General features: G+C 68.3%; 3 protein-coding genes across 5 annotated transcripts; all 3 read right to left on the bottom strand.

The window, feature by feature from the left end:
- Positions 1–1,114: 1,114 nt before the first annotated feature.
- Positions 1,115–12,689, bottom strand: PITPNM1 (phosphatidylinositol transfer protein membrane associated 1). Of its 3 annotated transcripts, XM_075163476.1 has the most exons (24): positions 12,428–12,683; positions 12,102–12,212; positions 11,505–11,719; positions 11,309–11,430; positions 8,405–8,626; positions 7,980–8,294; positions 7,635–7,730; positions 7,402–7,509; positions 7,231–7,292; positions 6,894–7,138; positions 6,426–6,615; positions 6,196–6,303; positions 5,895–6,052; positions 5,427–5,605; positions 4,838–5,008; positions 4,456–4,605; positions 4,208–4,356; positions 4,018–4,128; positions 3,654–3,770; positions 3,282–3,430; positions 3,019–3,168; positions 2,458–2,641; positions 2,023–2,151; positions 1,115–1,909 (listed from the first exon to the last, which is right to left on the bottom strand). In XM_075163476.1, exons 2-24 carry the CDS (start codon positions 12,177–12,179, stop codon positions 1,643–1,645), a joined length of 3,675 nt encoding a protein of 1,224 aa, XP_075019577.1. In that variant the 5' UTR covers positions 12,180–12,212; positions 12,428–12,683; the 3' UTR covers positions 1,115–1,642. The 3 variants fall into 3 exon arrangements, 2 of the variants coding, with proteins under 2 accessions (XP_075019577.1, XP_075019578.1); XM_075163477.1 differs by lacking the exon at positions 6,196–6,303 and having other exon boundaries at positions 12,428–12,682; XR_012675817.1 differs by lacking the exons at positions 1,115–1,909; positions 2,023–2,151; positions 2,458–2,641 and having other exon boundaries at positions 5,506–5,605; positions 12,428–12,689.
- A 223-nt stretch (positions 12,690–12,912) lies between these two features.
- On the bottom strand, positions 12,913–14,058 carry CDK2AP2 (cyclin dependent kinase 2 associated protein 2). The gene is made up of 4 exons (XM_075163588.1): positions 13,705–14,058; positions 13,462–13,562; positions 13,252–13,384; positions 12,913–13,129 (listed from the first exon to the last, which is right to left on the bottom strand). The coding sequence occupies exons 1-4, from the start codon at positions 13,793–13,795 to the stop codon at positions 13,062–13,064; spliced, it is 393 nt and encodes a 130-aa protein (XP_075019689.1). The 5' UTR covers positions 13,796–14,058; the 3' UTR covers positions 12,913–13,061.
- A 409-nt stretch (positions 14,059–14,467) lies between these two features.
- CABP2 (calcium binding protein 2) lies at positions 14,468–16,509 on the bottom strand. The gene is made up of 7 exons (XM_075163572.1): positions 16,468–16,509; positions 16,238–16,399; positions 16,046–16,076; positions 15,812–15,946; positions 15,599–15,708; positions 15,376–15,523; positions 14,468–15,300 (listed from the first exon to the last, which is right to left on the bottom strand). Exons 1-7 carry the CDS (start codon positions 16,507–16,509, stop codon positions 15,275–15,277), a joined length of 654 nt encoding a protein of 217 aa, XP_075019673.1. The 3' UTR covers positions 14,468–15,274.
- Between the last annotated feature and the right edge of the window lie 53 nt (positions 16,510–16,562).

Raw genomic sequence — 16,562 nt, 5'->3', positions numbered from 1 at the left:
TCTGCCAAGTTCTTTTATTTGTTGTTTGATGTTTTTATACTTTATGTTGGGCTGAGCCCACGCGCCCGGGGCTGGCCGAGCTGTTTACGGCCGCGGGGGCTCCGGTGCCAAGCCTCAGCCCTGTCTCTTACCCCCTCGTGTCTGTACTCCGCACCACCTCCTGCATCATCGCTTCTGAAGGCTGCTGCTATCATCCCAAGCCAGTGTTTCCTCTATACTACATCATCATGTCAGCATCGTAAATATTTTATATAGAATAACTGCTTGTTACCGCTATCTATATCAAACCCTGGTTGTGCTATGCCAAGATAAACAAAAGTAAAACTAGTCACAGGCACCTGGTCACTTAGAAAAATTGCTGTTAGAGGTAAATGAGGTAAAACAGAGCTGCAGGCAGGCCAGGACCAGGTCAAGGGGAGGGAGCCTGGCAAGCCCCGGCCCTGGGGCCTTGCAAACTCGCTGCAAAACTGAGCCCTTACTTGCTGTGGTAAGCGCTCCCCCCGTCATGGATTGTTGTAGCTGCTAAATGACTGTTCTGAGGTGTAGAGCCAAGGAGACTCTCCAGCAGGCTCCATCCTGGGCTCACAGTGTAAAAGCCGCTCTAATGCACGCAGACATTGTATGGGGATGCCCCCCACAGCCCTGCGCTGCAGGAGCTCAAAGCTGAGCCCGCACTGCTGCAGCACCCCAAACCCTACGGCCCTCACCCCGGGCCCAGCCCGAAGGTGACAGCAGGGTGGCCGAGCTGCCCCCACCGTGCTCTGCTCGCTGAAGCCAGCGGCTTTCCTCCTCCTGCCCCCACGGTCCCTCCGTCCCTGCCCTAACACCAGGGCTGTCCTCTTGCACAAAAGGTTTAACGACTCACGCGATGTACGGCTTGATGTCGGCATCAACGCGTACCTGAGAGCAGCAGTGCAGCCCAGACACCCCTTTTCCCCGCCATGACATGTCCTAAATTGCTCATGACCCAACTGCTGTGCCCCAAGACCCTGCGTGACACCGTGTCCCTGGGTCCGAGGCGCCCCAAGGCCAGGACTTTGCTGGGGCCGGGGGAAGCCCCGGTGCCGTCTGCCGCAGCCGGGGGGTACAGAGCAGACACGCGGGCCCCGGCACCTCGTCTTTACATCGCTTTATTTCACACCGCAACAAAACAAAGAGAACAGAGGAACCGCTTTTGAATCCCGGCCCTTCCCCTGTCCCGCGGCTGGCGACACCGAACGGAAATAAATAGGCAGGGAGCAGGGAGGTGCCGCTTGTCCTGGGGCGAAGCCACAGCCCCCCCCAACGCTGCCCGGGGACAGATGACCCCGGGGGGCAGCACACCAGCTCCCCAGGGGGTGAACCCCCCCGGGCACTGCCCAGCAGCAGCTCTGCAGCCCCAAAGGACCTTGGGGACAGGGCAGCACGGTGGAGGCAGAGCTGGGGGGCAGCAGGGGGGACCTGGGGTGGCTCAGCCCCGAGGGGATCGCTCAGGCCCTCGGGGGGGCTCGGAGTGCCATCTCCCAGGGCCACTCGGTCTCGGGGGACCCAGCACCCTCATCTCCTTCCTATCGGCTCGGGGCCTATCGCAGGCTCTGGCCCCAGGTGCTCCTGGCTGGGAAATGAAGGCTGCAGCGGAGGGGGGACGGTGGCCATGCCACCCTCACTCCTCACCCTCCAGCTTGAGGCTGATGCTGCGGGGCTTGGCCCGGGGCAGCCCGGGGGGTGCCGGCGGGGGCCCCCCGTCCCGCTCCACCTGGCTGGAGCCACGCGACCGCAGGAGCTGGCTCTGCTTGCGTAGGAAGTCAACGGGTGCCGGGCAGCCGTAGGTGCCTTTGCCCAGCACGGGCCGCGGGGGTCCCTTGGGGGAGTGGGCCAGGGCCGCCCCCTCCAGCTGGGCCAGGTGGGCTACGTAGCCCTCGGACAGGAACTGCGGGACGCAGGGAGAGCCTGAGCCGGCGGCCCCGGCCATCACACGCTCCCTCCACCCTGGTGGAGTCAGCAATTGTCCCCTGCAGCCTGTCCCCAGCCCCCCCACTGTACCTGGCACTGGTTGTGGAACTTCTTGACGGCCCGGCCCACGATGTAGATGTGCGCCGGCGCGAGCCCCAGCGAGCTGTAGACGGAGACGTCCTTGGTGGAGCCGTAGCCGGCGACAATGGTGATCTCTGCCTGCCCACGGACAGAAGTGTCAGGGCAGGGAGCGACTCTTCCTGCGGGGACAACCACCCCCAGGGGACTGGGACACCCTCATTTTAGGAGGGATGGTTGCAACACCCACGGGCTGGGAGCTGCCCCTCTGTGCCCCGAGCAGGAGGTCGGTGCCAGCTCTGCCATCGCAGGATGGTCCAGCTCCGAGCATCTTCACCCACAGCTCCACTGGCCCCCAGGACAGACGGGCACAGGCTGCGGCACAGCCCACGCTACCCCTCCACCACCGGCCCCATGTCCCCACCCCGCCGGTGTCCCCCTCCCCACCTCGGTGCGCAGGCTCTGGAGGAAGGCGGCTTTCTGGCGCAGGGGGTCGTGGGTGAGCCCGTCGCAGAAGGAGACGGCGCCGTGGGGGAAGTTGTGCTGGGAGAGCCAGGCCACCACGCGGTGCTTCTGCATGTCGGGGCGCCCCGTCACGTAGATGATCATGTAGCCCGAGTCCTGCCAGTGCCTAGGAGGGGACACGTGTTGGTGCCGGGAGCCTGCGCGGGGACAGTCCTGCTGGCGGGAAGCCACCGAGCATCTCCCAACACATCACACGTGGGTGCTGCCTCCAAAACCTTCCTCCACACGGGGATTTTAGCGAGGCTGAATGCACAGCAGAGCTGTGGGGTATCACAGCAGGCTTCAGGACCAAAACTGGGAGCAGAGTGCTTTTCTGCGCCAGCACAGAGATGCTGTGAAAGCCCTCCGAGCGAGGGGCGGCAGGAGATCCACCAGCTCGTCCCTGGGAGGGCAGCTGCTCTGATGCCCCCGCTACCCCAATTGGGTTGTCACTGCACCGCAAAAGGAAGGGCGAGTTGTCCCCACCACGAGAAGGGCACCTACCGTACGACATCGACAGCCCCCGCCCGCACTTTGGGGTCGCTGCCCATGATGGAGACGCTGGCGGTGAAGGAACCGTCAATACTGAACACGACCGACTCGGTGCCCCGGGCCACCACTGTCAGGTACGCCTCAGCATAGCTGTGGTCCCCCCTGGGATGGGAGAGAGCGGAGGCTCAGCGCCGGCTCTGCCACCGAGGGGGCAGGTGGACCTCTGCCAAAAGGGCTGGAGGGAACCGAAACGGCACCGCACACCCACATCTCACCTGACCACCATGCGCACGGGATAGATGCCGATGGCCAGAGCCTTGTCCGGAGGGATGGTGAAGGTCAGGCGCCCGCTGCCACTCGTCACCTCGGTGCCATAGTACAGCCACTTCCCTGACAGCGGCTGCGTCATGATGTAGATGTCCACCTGGGAGAGCGAAAAGGGCTGAGCATGGACTGAACCTCCAGATCCTGCCGTGTCCCCAACCTACGAGTCCTTACGACCTTCTCTCCCCTTCCCACAAGGTCCTACAGGGTCCTGTTCACCATATCCCTTCCCCTGCCGCGGGTGACACCAGCCCCGTGCCCCCTCCTGGACATCCCCACCCTGTTTGATGGGGTCCTGGTGGCACCCATGAGCCCAGCGGTACCTTCTCCCCAGTCAGCGTCACCACATCTAGGGGTCCGTACATGAAGCGTCCGCTGAGGACCTGCGCTTTGCCCTCGCACACAATCACGTCGCTGGCCCGGTGGTTGGCCGTCACGTTCTGCAGGGACATGAGGGGGCTCAGCAGTTCGCAGCGGGGCCGCGGGTGGCACCCGAGGGATCCCCAAAGGGGGCACATGGGCCCCGCCGGGCTGCGGGACCGTCCCGGCATCCTCCTGGCAGACGGGAGCAAACCCTCCCAGCTGCATCACCCCATGGCCGGGGGTCTGCCCGGGCACCTGGAGATGGCCAGAGCCCGGCGCTGCCCCGGCAAAGGGTTGGGCTCCCGATGGCCACGGAGCACATACCCGGATCTTCACTTGGGTGCGCTTGCGCTGCCACTTCTCCCGGGGGATAGCAGGGCTGTAGATAGAGCTCTCCTCGCTCTCCGCTGGCTGCGGCCCCTCCTTCTCCATCACCTGCCAAGCAGCATGGCCCCAGCTCAGCCTCCGCCGGCCCTGGAGAGCCGCGGCGCCCACCCCACCATGCCCACCGTACCTGGCGCAGGATGAAGGCCACCACGTCGGAGGACTCCCAGTAGCTGGCGTGGAAGAGGTGGGGCAGGGTGATGGTGGGGAAGGCGGTCAGGGCGTCGGGGCAGTACAGCGAGTAGTCAATGCGCTTCGGGCCCCACCAGCGCTCCAGGACTGTGGGGAGAGCTGGAATGAATCCGTCCCCGGACCTTATCCCACATCGTGCGTCCTGAGGTGCCGGCATGGGATGGGATGGGCAGGGATGGCACTTACTCTTGACGACTTTGCTGGTGCTGGCGGGAGTGGGGGGCTCTCCCAGCTCACTGCCCCTCCAGAAGCCCCCGAAGCTGCTGGTCGGGGTAGGGGGGGCAGCCATGTCCACCTCGGGCAGGAACAGGGCAGAGTGCATCTGCAGGGCCTCCGCTGCGGAGAGGGACGAGTGAGGACACCCAGAGCCCCCTGGGGACACCAACCACCCTGGAACCCCCCCTCCAGCAGAGCCCCAAAGGGGTGGGCAGGGCTTGCACGTCGCTTTCCCCCCCACCCCAGCTGGGCTCCTGCAGTGCTGTGGGTGCTCTGGGTACCCTGGCACGACGCCGGAGCACCCAGTGCACCCCAGGGTGCTGGGGACCAGCCTGGCACAGGGGCCGCTCACCCAGCAGGGAGGAGGTGCCGTCGCCCAGGGGGTACTTCTGGTAGCGGGGCACGCTGAGCGGCGGGACGGCGTGGAAGGCCTTGGCCAGGAGGGGCTCCAGGCGAGAGGCGCAGGGATCGGCCGCGTGGAAGAGGTTGTAGATCTGCTCGCAGGCGGGACGCAGCTGGGCCACTGAGGCAGAGGGGGGGGGTCGGGGCTGCCCAGCCTCTGTGGCAAGGAGCCCGGCGGGGACGGGGCACGAGGGCTGGTGGGTACGGGGCAGTGCAGCCAGGAGCTCGGTGCCCGGGGGGGTGGAAGCAGGACCCAGCGAGAGGAAAGGCTGGGGAGGCAAACCCAGGACAGCGGTGACGGCCGGGGGCAGGCTGGGGCTGGCACAGCGGAGGGAAGGGGACACTAGGGCACGCGCCAACGCCAACACCCGGGCAGCCAGGGCTGGGCGTGCAAGGGGCTCCAACCCAAGCAGAGCTCTTCGGGGAGGTCCTGGGGGGCTCAGGCTTGCAGGAGGCAGGGGGAGCACGACCCGGGGACGAGGGCTCGCGCCCCACGGGGAGGGCTGGGGACTGGCACCGCGGCTGGCAGGGATCCTCACCATCCAGAGCGGGCATGACGGTCTTGCGCAGCGCGAGCACCAGCCCCAGCGGGGAGCCAAAGAGGAAGAAGCCGGATACCTTAAAGTCAAGGCGGGTGCCAGCGCCCTCTGCCCCGTCCAGGGCCGCGGTGCCGCTCCGCGGTGCCTCTGCCTCCAGCGGGGTCTCGCTGGCCTGCAGGCTGGGACAGCGGGGCCGGTGGGCATGGGGAGGGACGGCACCGTCCCACTCCCACCAGCCCAGGAGCAAAGCTGTGCCCGGCACGGCCCCATTAGCCCGGAGGAGCTGCTGGAAGAAGGGGGGCTCCAGCAAGGCACCCCCGGGGCAGGCTGCCCCCATGCAACGCTCCTTCCCAGGCTGGTGCAGACGGGAAATTTGCCCTTTCCGTAAAGCACAAAATGAGTCAGGAGATCACCAGTGTTCCCGCGGGGACGAGCCACAGCGCTGCCGGCCGTCACTCTTGCTCTCACCTGCACAGGGAGCTGTGATGGTGGCTGTCCCCCTGCTCCCGGCAGGGCGGCTGTGCCCCCGGCTCGGGGCTGGCCTGGCCCGACCCCGCGGCTCCGTCGGCCCCGTCGGCCAGCGGGTCCCTGCCGCCGCACAGCTCGGGGGAGATGGGCTCCGTGCTCTGCGGGGGGAGAGGCAGTGAGCGCCCGGTCCCCGCTTAGCCGCCACTGGCACCCCCACCAACCCTGCACCCCAGCACCGAGGGGCACGAACCCCCTTCCCACCCTCCCTGACCCCAGCCGGTGGCGGGGTGCCGGCACTCACCAGGCTGCCGCGGCGGCTGCTGCTCCGGCTGCCCCCTGAGCCCGCCCGGCTCTGGCAGAGCGCGTCGAAGCCCAGGATGCCGCCCACGCAGTCCCCCAGCAGCACCACCTGCAGATGGCACGCACCCGTGCCAAGGGCGATGAAGGACAGAGCCCCCAGGCCCTCCACACAGGGGCAAAGCAGTTCCCAGCAGAGCCGAGCCCCAGCTGGAGCCCGGAATCCCCTCTCACCTGGCCGCAGAAGCCGGCCCCCTCCCCGGAGTGCAGGAAGGCGCTGTACGCCTGGTTGGCGCGGGCGATGACGGCACCCACGGCGTGCTGGTAGCTCCCCGAGGAGGTGGCCAGCAGCGGGAGGGCCGCCAGCGGGATGTGGTCCTGGCTGCTGGACAGACTGTCCCTGTCGTGGCTGTAGGGGCTGAGCCTGAGAGGGACACGAGGAGGGGGATGAACAGGGCTGCCCCGATGTCCCCATCCCACCACACGATGCTCACTCACCCAGGGATGCTGCACCGGGAGTTATCCCCACCCCACCCCATCCCTTGCCCTGGATGCCACACCAGGAGAAGGAAAGTCCTCTCTCCAAGGCCATCACCTCCCCAGTCCGCTCCCGCAGCCCTGGGCTGGTTTTCCAGGGGGACAGCCCCCTCCTCACCCCACAGCACAGTACCAAGCCCCGGCACGCCACGCCGCCACCCGTACTTGGAGACGAGGGCGTAGGCAGCGGCGCAGATGGGCGGGCAGGGCACCAGGCGCAGCGCCACGTGCCCCAGTGCCTCGGGGAAGTGGACGCGGGTGACGGCGTCAAAGGTGGCCGCCAACGTCTGCACATCTGCCTGCTTGGAGCCCGGCTCGCCCGCTCCCTGGTCCAGGATGTTGCCGCTGTGGAGGATGAGGAAGAGGGCGTGGATCCGGCACGCCTGCGCCGCGCTCTCTGCAGAGCCACCCTGCGGGAATGAGAGCGCTGCAGTCAGCACCCATGCCAGGGGGCACAGCCCGGGGGGCACGGCCCGAGGGAGGAGACGAGTGGGGCACACACCTCGGGGAAGCCGGATGCCCCCAATCCTTCACCATCCGCCTTGGTGGCGCTGGCTCCGTCCCCTGCGAGCACACGGCCCCGGTGAGCCCGGCCAGGGTGTCCGGGTGGAGGTCGGCACCCTCCCAGGACACCCACACTGGGGTTTGGGGCTAGGGCCCCCCTGCCACTCACCCAGCACCTCGTCCAGCTCCACCGGCCGCTCCAGCGTGTCCAAGAAGTCATTGGAGCTCCACTTTGTCATCTCCTTCGCAAAGACCTCGTCGCTGTCGGACAGATCCTCTGCGGTGGCAGGGAGGGGGCCGTGGGTGGGGAGCCCGGGCGCCCACGGGGCGCATCCAGCCCGCCCTGAGCCGGTGCTTGGTCCCCACCACCAAAACGCTGAGCCATGGGGCTCCCTGCCATACCGTGGGCATCGAAAAACTCCTCTTCGGAGCTGTTCTCAGAGTCACGGGCGATGTTCTGCATCCGCCACTCGGACAGGCTCTGAGGAGACACCCCCCCTGGCACCAGCGCAGGGTCAGCACCCAGAGCCCCCCCACAGTGAGACCCCGCTCCTGCCCCACAGCTCCCCCCTGTTCCTGCACCCACAGCCCCCCCAAAAGACCCAGGGCCACCCCTGGGGCACCCAGAGTCCCCCTGGGAGACCCAGGCCAGGGAAGAGAGGGTCCCCTGACACATCTCCTGTGGAGAACAGCAGCAGCCGGAGGGTTGGGGGTCCCCATCCCACCCCGCAGGACGTGGTCTCTCACCTCCATGCTGGGAAGAGTAGGAGGACCGGGAAGAGGTGGACCACTGCTTGGCAAAGGTATCGTCAGGGGAGGCATCGGCCACCCCCTGCACCTCAGTCCCCTCCTGCCCGCTGGCCCCCCCCGGCTCCAGCCGCCCCTCGGGGCTGGGCCCAGTGGTGGGGGGCTCCTCGGCCTCGCCGCACTTGGCCATCTTCTGCGCCAGCATCCGCGCCGTCTCCTCCTCCAGCTGCCGGATGTCCTCCATCGTCAGGTCCGTCCACTCGTCCTGCCAGCACCAAGCCTGGCGGTGGGCGCGCAGCATCACCTTCCGCAAACCTGCAACGGGGAGCGGGGGGAGCGAGCCCGGCATGGCCCTGGGGGTCCCCAAACCTGCCCCCCCAGCAATGCCAGTGGTCGAGGGCTCACCACTGCTGCCCCGCACTCACCCACGTCATGGATGAACTGCTCGATTTTGGACTGCATCCCCCAGTAGCGAAACTCCACCTTGCAGAGCTTGTAGGCGCACATTAGGGGCCCGCCGGCGGCCACCTCCAGCCAGTCGTCCCCCAGTGGGCCCCGGCCCGTCTTGGACGAGTGGTAGAGCTTGGGGTCCTCCTCGGGCTTGTATTCCCCAGGAGAGATGGGGTCACGCACGATGTCGATGGTGTCTGCAGGAGGAACAGCGCTCGTCACCCCGCAGCGCTTGGCGAGGGGACGTGGGCGGGCGGCAGCCCCCCTCATGCAGAAACATGTGGAGAAATGCACAAAAATCAGAGGGGCCACCCATCAAATTATTCCCACAAGTTGTGCGCCCAACACAGCCGGTAGCAAACGCTCTCTGTCCTGCAGCTATAACATCAAAGGCACCCTTGGGTGCACTGAACACGTCCCATCCCTGCATGGGGGCCCGATCCGGCACCCCACGGAGCGGCGCAGCGCGGCTGCGAGAGGCGCCGGGGGCCGCGGGGGGAGGCGCGGAGGCGGCGAGGCGTGCGAAGAGCTGGGGCTGACACACATACGCGCATTAGCCAGGAGATTTGGCAGCTGGGAGAGCTGCCCCGGCGACCCCGGGGGACGCGGGGCTGGTGCCGAGGACAGCCGGAGCGAGCAGCTCAGCGCAGTGGTGAGCCCCGTCAGCTGCCCCCCCCAGACCCGACGGTCCCCCAATAACGGGGCACAGAGCACAGCAAAACCGCCATGTGACCCAGGAGCCCCCATCAAGCCCCCAAAATGGGGGTGGCCTCCCCAAAACTGGAGGGGGGCTCATAGATAGCACCCAGGAAAACATGATCCAACAGACCTCGGGGGGCCATTCGGGCCCAACCCTGCACAAAGTCCCCTGCAGTTTGGCTGCTCCAGCCCCCTCCCCAGGCCAGCTCCCTCCAGCCCTTTCTTGGGGGATCCTGGGGGGGTCCCAGGACACCCTGCTGGCCCCCAGGACCTTCCCATAGAGCTGTTCCCAGTCAGTCCCCCCAGCCCATCCGCAGGCTCTGCCAGACCTTGCATTTATTTGCCCCTGTTGATGCCCCCGAGGTGCCCGCTGGCCTCTTCTTCCAGCTCAGGCCAAAAAAAAGGGGAAAAAAGGACTTTTAAGACTCAGAAAGCAAGGGACAGTTGCAGGGCAGGTGCTCTGAAGCGGGGCTTTTCCTGCAGCGGGTAGCTGAAATGCAAAGCGCCGCAAGCCCTCCAAATCTCCCCAGCCCACAAAACACACCATGGGGTGGGAAAGCAGCCCGCGGTGTCTAAATTGTGCGACAAGACAGGCCGAGAGGACACCCCGGGGCTGGCACAACGGGGGGCACATCTCCCTGCCTGAAGCACAGCCCTGTGTCCCCCCCGGTTATCCCTTTGCAAAGGGGGAAGCACCTCCGCAGCCGCGCCACAGAAACTAGAGATGCCCCGAGCCCACAAAACAGCCGCTGCCCAGCCCCGGGCTGATGCCCGGCACACCGCCTGGCCGCAGAGGCGAGGCAAACACGAGCCCTTAAATCGGCGCCCGCCGGGCTGGCCGAGCAGGACCTGCCAGCCCCGAGCAGCTCCCGGCAGCGTCACTCCTGCGACGACCGGCGGGTCTGTTTGCTTTTACCGCTGCAAGAAAATGGGCGAGGAGGCAGGTATTCCTGCGGCTCACCCCAACAGCCCAGACCGCGGCGTTTTGCTTCGCTGCCCTTTGAAACATGAGATGGAGTTTAAATCTGTCGGTGCTACGGGACACCGGGGTGAGAGCGAGAGCTGGCAGAGAAAATCCCAGGGGGGTCCGCATCGGGGCCGGTCCCACCTTGGCCCCGCTCCCTGTGGGAGGCAGCAGCCACCCGAGATGCAGTGTGCCCTGTGGAAAGCCCGCGGGATGGGCACCAGGGGGGAAAATCAGGCAGGGTAGCAGGCAGCGGGCACAGGGCCGTGCCCTGCCTGCTATCTGCTCGGCCCCGGTTGCTGGCCGGTGGTGACAGGGGCAGAATTCGTCCCCCCCAGCCCAAGCCACCGGCATCCCGGCCGGACATCCCCGGTGCTGCAAGAGCCAATGAGAGAAATAGGTCAGATGAATCATTTCCTCCGAGTGCCTATTTTAGGCCTCCATTTTAAGAGGCAGCACGTCACGCTCTGCACTCCAGCGCCTAAAACGACCAGATCAACACCTCCGGGAAAGGGAGGCCGCAGCGGCCGCGGCCAAACCCACCGGCAAGGGAGGAATCCCACCCCAGGCTCCTGGCTCTGCCCGCCGGTCCCCCCGGCAAGCAGCAGAGGGGCCTGGACCCTCCCTTTGCGATCTGGAGCAAAGCCCTGGGGAGTAGGGGAAGCAGGGCAGGGGGTGGGAAAATGGGGACATGCTTTTCCAGCTTCCCCCCTCCAGCTGATCCAAAACGCCCTGCAGGAGCCTGGTGCAGGTTCCCACGTACACCCGGAGAGGGGCCGGGAAGGCAAAGCCGTGCCAGACCGCGTGGGACAGAGGCTGGGACATGGAAGGAGAGGAAGGCAGGCTGGCAACAGGAAGGGGAGGGCTGCAAACAAATATACAGGCAAGGGAAGAAGGCAGAGCATGAAATCGCCCCCCAAAACATCTTAATGCGGACTCTAGCAGCGCTGCCAAGGGAGCGGGCAGGGAGCTCGGGGCACAGGCACCTTCCCCTGCCAGGGTCCCCCCACAGCTGTCCCCAAAACGCGAGGGCCAGCAGGGAGAGCAAAGCCGAGCGCATTGCAGGCGCCGAGCCCCCGCAGCCGGCAGGGAAGCTGAGCTCCTCGCGTGCTGTGGCACACCCACGCACCCAGCCCGGGGAGCGCCGTGTGGGAATGCCGGCAGGCATCGGTTCCTGCCCGGCGCCCCGAGCCAGCCTCGCGGCGGCCATACTCACCTAAAATCCTCTGCCTCTTCTCGGCCGCGCTCAGGTTGAAGACGTTGGTCTGCTGGCCCGCGTCCGGCCGGTAGTATGTCTCGATCTCGATGGAGAACTTCTCCACGAAGGGGCAGGTGTACCTGGGGGGGGACAGGGCTGAGCCCGGCGGCACGGCCGGCCCCGCAGCCCCCCCCACGGCCCCGCCGGGTCCCACCTGGTGCGGGTGTAGGGGTAGGCGTTCCAGGACTCCTCTTCCACCTGCAGCGCAGCCTTAGGGAGCAGCGCCCGAAACCAGCTGGGGATGTGGGAGCCCACGTGGTAGATCTTGTGGGTGTACTGGCCGCTGCCGCCGGGGCCGTCGCTGTAGGGCCGGTTGGCCAGGATCTCCACCCCGCTGCCCTCACCGCTCGACTCCTCCCGGCTCTTCTTCTGTGGGGAGAGCCGCTGGGTGAGCACGGCCCCCCCGGTACCCCCTAATCCCGAGACCCACATGCCCCTAAGGCCTGGCACCTCACCGCAGGGGTCCCTGTACCCTCCTGCAACCCCCAGTCCCCCGGTGCTTACAGCCCCCAGTCCCACACCTACTCCTGGGACCCCCTGCTTGGCTTAGTAGTCCCAAACCCACCTGAACCTCACTGACACCCCTGCACCCTGCCAATCCCTTGAGGTCAGCGTCAGGCCCCCCGCACCCCCCAGGCTCAGCCCCATAGCCCCTTGCACCCCCCCCAGGCTCCATGCTCAGCCCCCCAGCCCCCTGCACCCCCAGCTCCCCGTGCTCAGCCCCCCAGCCCCCCGCACCCCCCGGCCCCACCTGGATCATGTACAGCTGGGCCACCTGGTACTCCTCCAGGCTCATGGGCAGCAGGATGTGGTACTCCTTGATGAGCATGGCGGCGGGGGGCAGCGCCGGCGGGGGCAGCGCCTGCGGGGGCGGCCGTCAGCCCGCCTCGGCTCAGCCCGGCCCGGCCCGGCCCGCTCGGCGCCCGCAGCGCCGCTCCCGGGCCCGCCCCGCTCCCATGGCAACGCGCCCCCCGCCCGCTCGGCCCCGCCCGCCCGCCTTCGGCTCCGCTCGGCTCCTTTCGGCTCCGCTCGTCCCCGGCGCTGCCCCCCGCCCGCCGCGCCCCGGCCCCGCCGGACCTGCGCTGCTCCGAACCGGCCCCTCGGTTCGTGACATCACAGCCCGTTCCTACGGAGACGGCCGTGACGTAGGGGGGGGCGTGACGTCAGGGACGGGAAGGCGGCGAGCGCCGCTGTACGGGCACTCCGCGTGCGCCGGCACCGGCCCCGCCGCCCCGGCCCCTGCGGTCCGCCACCGCCGGGCTCAGAAGAAATAGGGGTTTTATTTAAAAAAAGCTTTTTTTAAGTGTAAAGAGAGGGTTTTGCTCATTCCTGCACCTCTCAGCCCAGGCACAGCTCCGGGAACGCCCCCCATCCCCCCCAACCCAGCGCGGGCTCCAAGTCCCTCCCTATCCCCGGTGCCCCCGTCACCGGTCACAGCGCCCGGGGCACTGACGCCCCCCCGCAGCGTCCCCCCGTGTCCCCCTGTCACCGCCGGGACCCCACGGTCAGCCGGACACCCACCAACCCCCCCTGCCGCCGCAGGGACGCGGCCCGAGGCAGAGTCCCAACCATGTCCTTTATTTATAAAAACACGCATTTATAAAGAGCGGAGAGCGCGGGGGGCGCGGGCAGCACGGCGGCCCCCCCCGCCGCCAGCGGGGCAGGGACACCGGGGGTCCCCCGGGGCGGGGATCCCGGGTGACAGCAGCCGTTACGTGCGGGCGTTTCGCTCTGTCTCTGCCAGGCACTCCCTGACCAGCGCCCGGGCGTGGATGATGCCTGCGGGGAGAAGCAGACGGACACCCCACATCACCCCTGCTCCCCCTGCCACGGGGCAGGGGACCCCCGGGCACGCAGGACCGGGGGCCGGCCGGTTCCCCCTGCCTCCCCGCTGCCCCTACCCCGCTTCAGCCGTTCCATGGCGCTCTTGCTGCCGGCGTAGGTGGGCCGGATCTCCTTCCCCATCTCCTCGATGACGGAGAGCAGGTCGGTGTAGGTGCTCTGCGAGCCCTGAGCCCCGGGGGGCTTCATCGCCTGCGGGGCGGGAACACGGAGGGGCTGAGGACCGCCGCCCCCGCCGCCCCCGGCCCCGCCGCCGCCCCGCGCCTCACCTGCACGTAGCCCATGGACGGCGGCCCGAAGTCATTGAAGAGGGGCCGGAAAGGGGCGGCGGCGCCGGGGACAGAGCCGGAGGGCGACGGGACGCTCGTGGCTGTGGGAAACGGAGGGTTACCGGCTGCTCCCCCCGCCCTTACCCTTCCTTCCCCAGTACCCCCCTTTCCTTCCCTTGTCCCCCCCTTCCTTCCCCGGTACCCCCGTCCCCTTCCCCCGCGGTTACCGGGGGGTACGCTCACCGGCGGACGGCGCCCCGGGCCCCGGCGGGGCGGGGCTGGCGCTGGCGGCTCCGGGGGTAGCGGGGGCGGGAGCGATGGGCTTGTAGGACATTCCCGACGGCCGCCCGCCGCTCCCGGATCCCTGGAGCGCGGCGGGGGTCGGTGGGCGGCCCCCGCGCTCGCCCCACCGGTTGTGCCGCCGCCGCTGCCCTCCGCTCCTCAGCTCAGCCCCACAGACCCGACCCGATCCGGGGAGAGCGGAGCGCGGCGGCTCCGGCGCGGTACCGCTAACGCGGGGCCCGCCGCGGCCTGGCCTGGCCTGACCCGGCCTCCCCCCGCCGGTACCGCCGCTCGTCCTGATGACGCCTGCGCGCGACGCCGCGCCGACGTCATCGCGCCGCCGCGCACCTCCCTCCGGTCACCGTGGAGACACGCGGCGTCGGCTCCGCCCCTTTTCCTCCCCCCCCCCCCCCCCCCCGCGAGACCAACGGCCGCCGCCTCCCCTCAGGGGGGCGGCGGGAAGGGAGCGGGGGGGCTCCGCTGCTGCGACCCCCGGTACCGGCCCGGGCCTGCGCAGGTGAGGGGGTCCCGAGGGTCCCGGCGGCCTGGGCGGGCGGCAGGGCCTGCCGGGGGCGGGGGGGGGGGGTGTCAGCAGCCCCCCGGCCCGGAGCGGTCGCCGCGGGGCTCCTACCCCACGGTGGTACCGGGTGGGGGGGACGACAACCCCGGGGGAAATGGTCACCAGTGAATTCTACTTAAAACTCCACACAAAGACAAACAGAAGTCCGTAGAGAGAGTTTTTCATTTCAAAAGGGCAAAAGATTGAAAAAATTAATCCCTTGGTTCAGCCCCCCCGCCCCAGCTGGGCAGCGTAGCTCGGAAGCGGGGGATTTCCTTCACTCGGAGGTGCAGAAATTACCCCGAACTGCCCGGCGGCACGCCTCGCCCCTTCCCACCCGCTCCCGGCCGGGGGGCGGCAACGCTTTACTCCGGCTTCTTTCCTCGAGGTGTCCCGGCCGCCGCGCCGAAGCCCCGAGGAGCCTCCCCCGCGCTGGGGGCCGGACGGGGGGTCGCAGTAACGGGGGACAGGCGGCGGGTTACGCCGTAGGGTCAGCCCTAAATCACAGCGTGGAGGGAGCGGGCTCAGGGTGAGGGGCTCGGCGTTGGATACAGGGGTCAAAATGAAGGGCTGGAGGGATGAGCCAGCAGGGCTGGGGCGCAGCTGGAGGAGCGGGGACCGGCACGTCTGAGTTCTGGGGAACAGCAGGGGGGTGAGGTCAGGGTGGGAAGGGGGATGCTGCGGGGCGGGGAGCAGGAGAGAGCAGGGTGAGAGTGGCCGATGCCCGGCCGAGTCTGCACCAAAAAGGCGCCCGGCGTCGGCCCCGGTGCCCCACGCCACGGTTGGACCTCGGCAGCCAGGCGGGTGCACAGCTAAGGGTGAGTCTGAGCACCTCCGGTGCTGAAGCTCGGGCACCGCGCTGCGCCAGCATGGCCCCAGCCGCAGCAGCCGGAGCCGGGCATCTCCTCCACGGCCCCCTCCTCTTCGTAAGGCACGGCGGGGGCTCGGGTCCCGTGTTGGCACGCGCCACCCTCAGCGCGACATCATCCGCACAAACTCTGCCGGCAGGAGAATACACACGGAACATCCCAGATATTCCCAGGGATGTTCCCAGCCCCCTCCCCGGCCCCTACCTTCGAAGTCCACCATGCCATCCCCGTTGAGATCCACGTCCTTGAGGATCTCATCCACCTCCCGGTAGTTGAGCTGCTGCCCCAGCAGCTTGCGCATGGCCTCCCGCAGCTCCGCCACGCTGATCTGCCCGTCCCCGTTGCTGTCGAACTGCACGGCAAGCGCCTGTCGGCAACAGCCACCCTCGACGTGCCCGGGCTGTCCCCCCCGTCCCCATCCCCTCACCTCGCGGAAGGCGTCGCGCAGCTCCTTGATCCCAATCATGTCCGCCGTCTCTGCCAGCATCTTGGGGCCCATCAGCTCCACAAAGTCATCAAAATCCACCTTGCCCCCGGCTGCGGGAGAAGGGGGGTGTCACTGGGGTGGGGCCGGGGATCGCTGGGGGGCAGGTCCGGCTGCCAGCAGGGCGGAGGGGACCCCCTGTGCCCCGTCACGTACTGATCTGCTGGGACAGCTCGATGAGCTCCATCTCGGTGGGCATGTAGCCCATGGTCCGCATGCACTCGCCCAGGTCCTTGTAGCTGATGTACCCATCGTGGTCCTTGTCGAACTCCCGGAAAGCTTGCTTCAGCTCTGGGGGCAGCGCGGCGTCACCGCCTGCTCCCCGCTGCAGCCGGGGGAGCTCCCAACCGGGGGCAAAGACCCCCCCGCCCCGGCCCCACGCCTCCTCACCTTCGATCTCTTCGGGCCGCAGCTCTCGGTCCTAGGAAAGAGAAAGCGGGAAGAGCCGAAGGAGGGGTCCTCCCACGGATCCCCCCAGGGATCCCGCCCTAAATCCCCCGCCGGCTCGCGGGCAGCCGCAGGGCACAGCCGGCGGCGCAGTGCCCGGTGCGGCGGGTGTGCGGGGAGGGGGCGGGCGCCTACCAGCTGGGTGATGGCGATGCTCTGCCGCAGGAAGATGCAGGCTGGCCCCACCAGCCCCTGCAGCACCGAGTAGCTCTGCAGCGGGGGAGACTGCGCTGCCTCCGCCGACTCCTCGGGGTCCCCGGCGCCGGGGGCCGGGGGGCCAGAGCGCGGCTTCCCGTCCTGCGGGCAGAGCGGGCGTCAGCGGCAAGGGGGGGCCGAGCCGGGGCTGGGGCGCGGGCCGGCCTTACCTTGGGGAGCCTCCGCTCAGGGGTCTTGGTGCAGTTGCCCATGGCTGGGGGCTGCCCCCGTGCCGCAGGGCATGCCTGGCCCCGGGGGGCCGGCT

This window comes from Calonectris borealis, chromosome 14 (genome assembly GCF_964195595.1).
Source record: "Calonectris borealis chromosome 14, bCalBor7.hap1.2, whole genome shotgun sequence".
NCBI lineage: Eukaryota > Metazoa > Chordata > Aves > Procellariiformes > Procellariidae > Calonectris > Calonectris borealis.
Note: the sequence above shows the minus strand (reverse complement) of the source record. Positions and strands in the feature narration are given on the sequence as shown.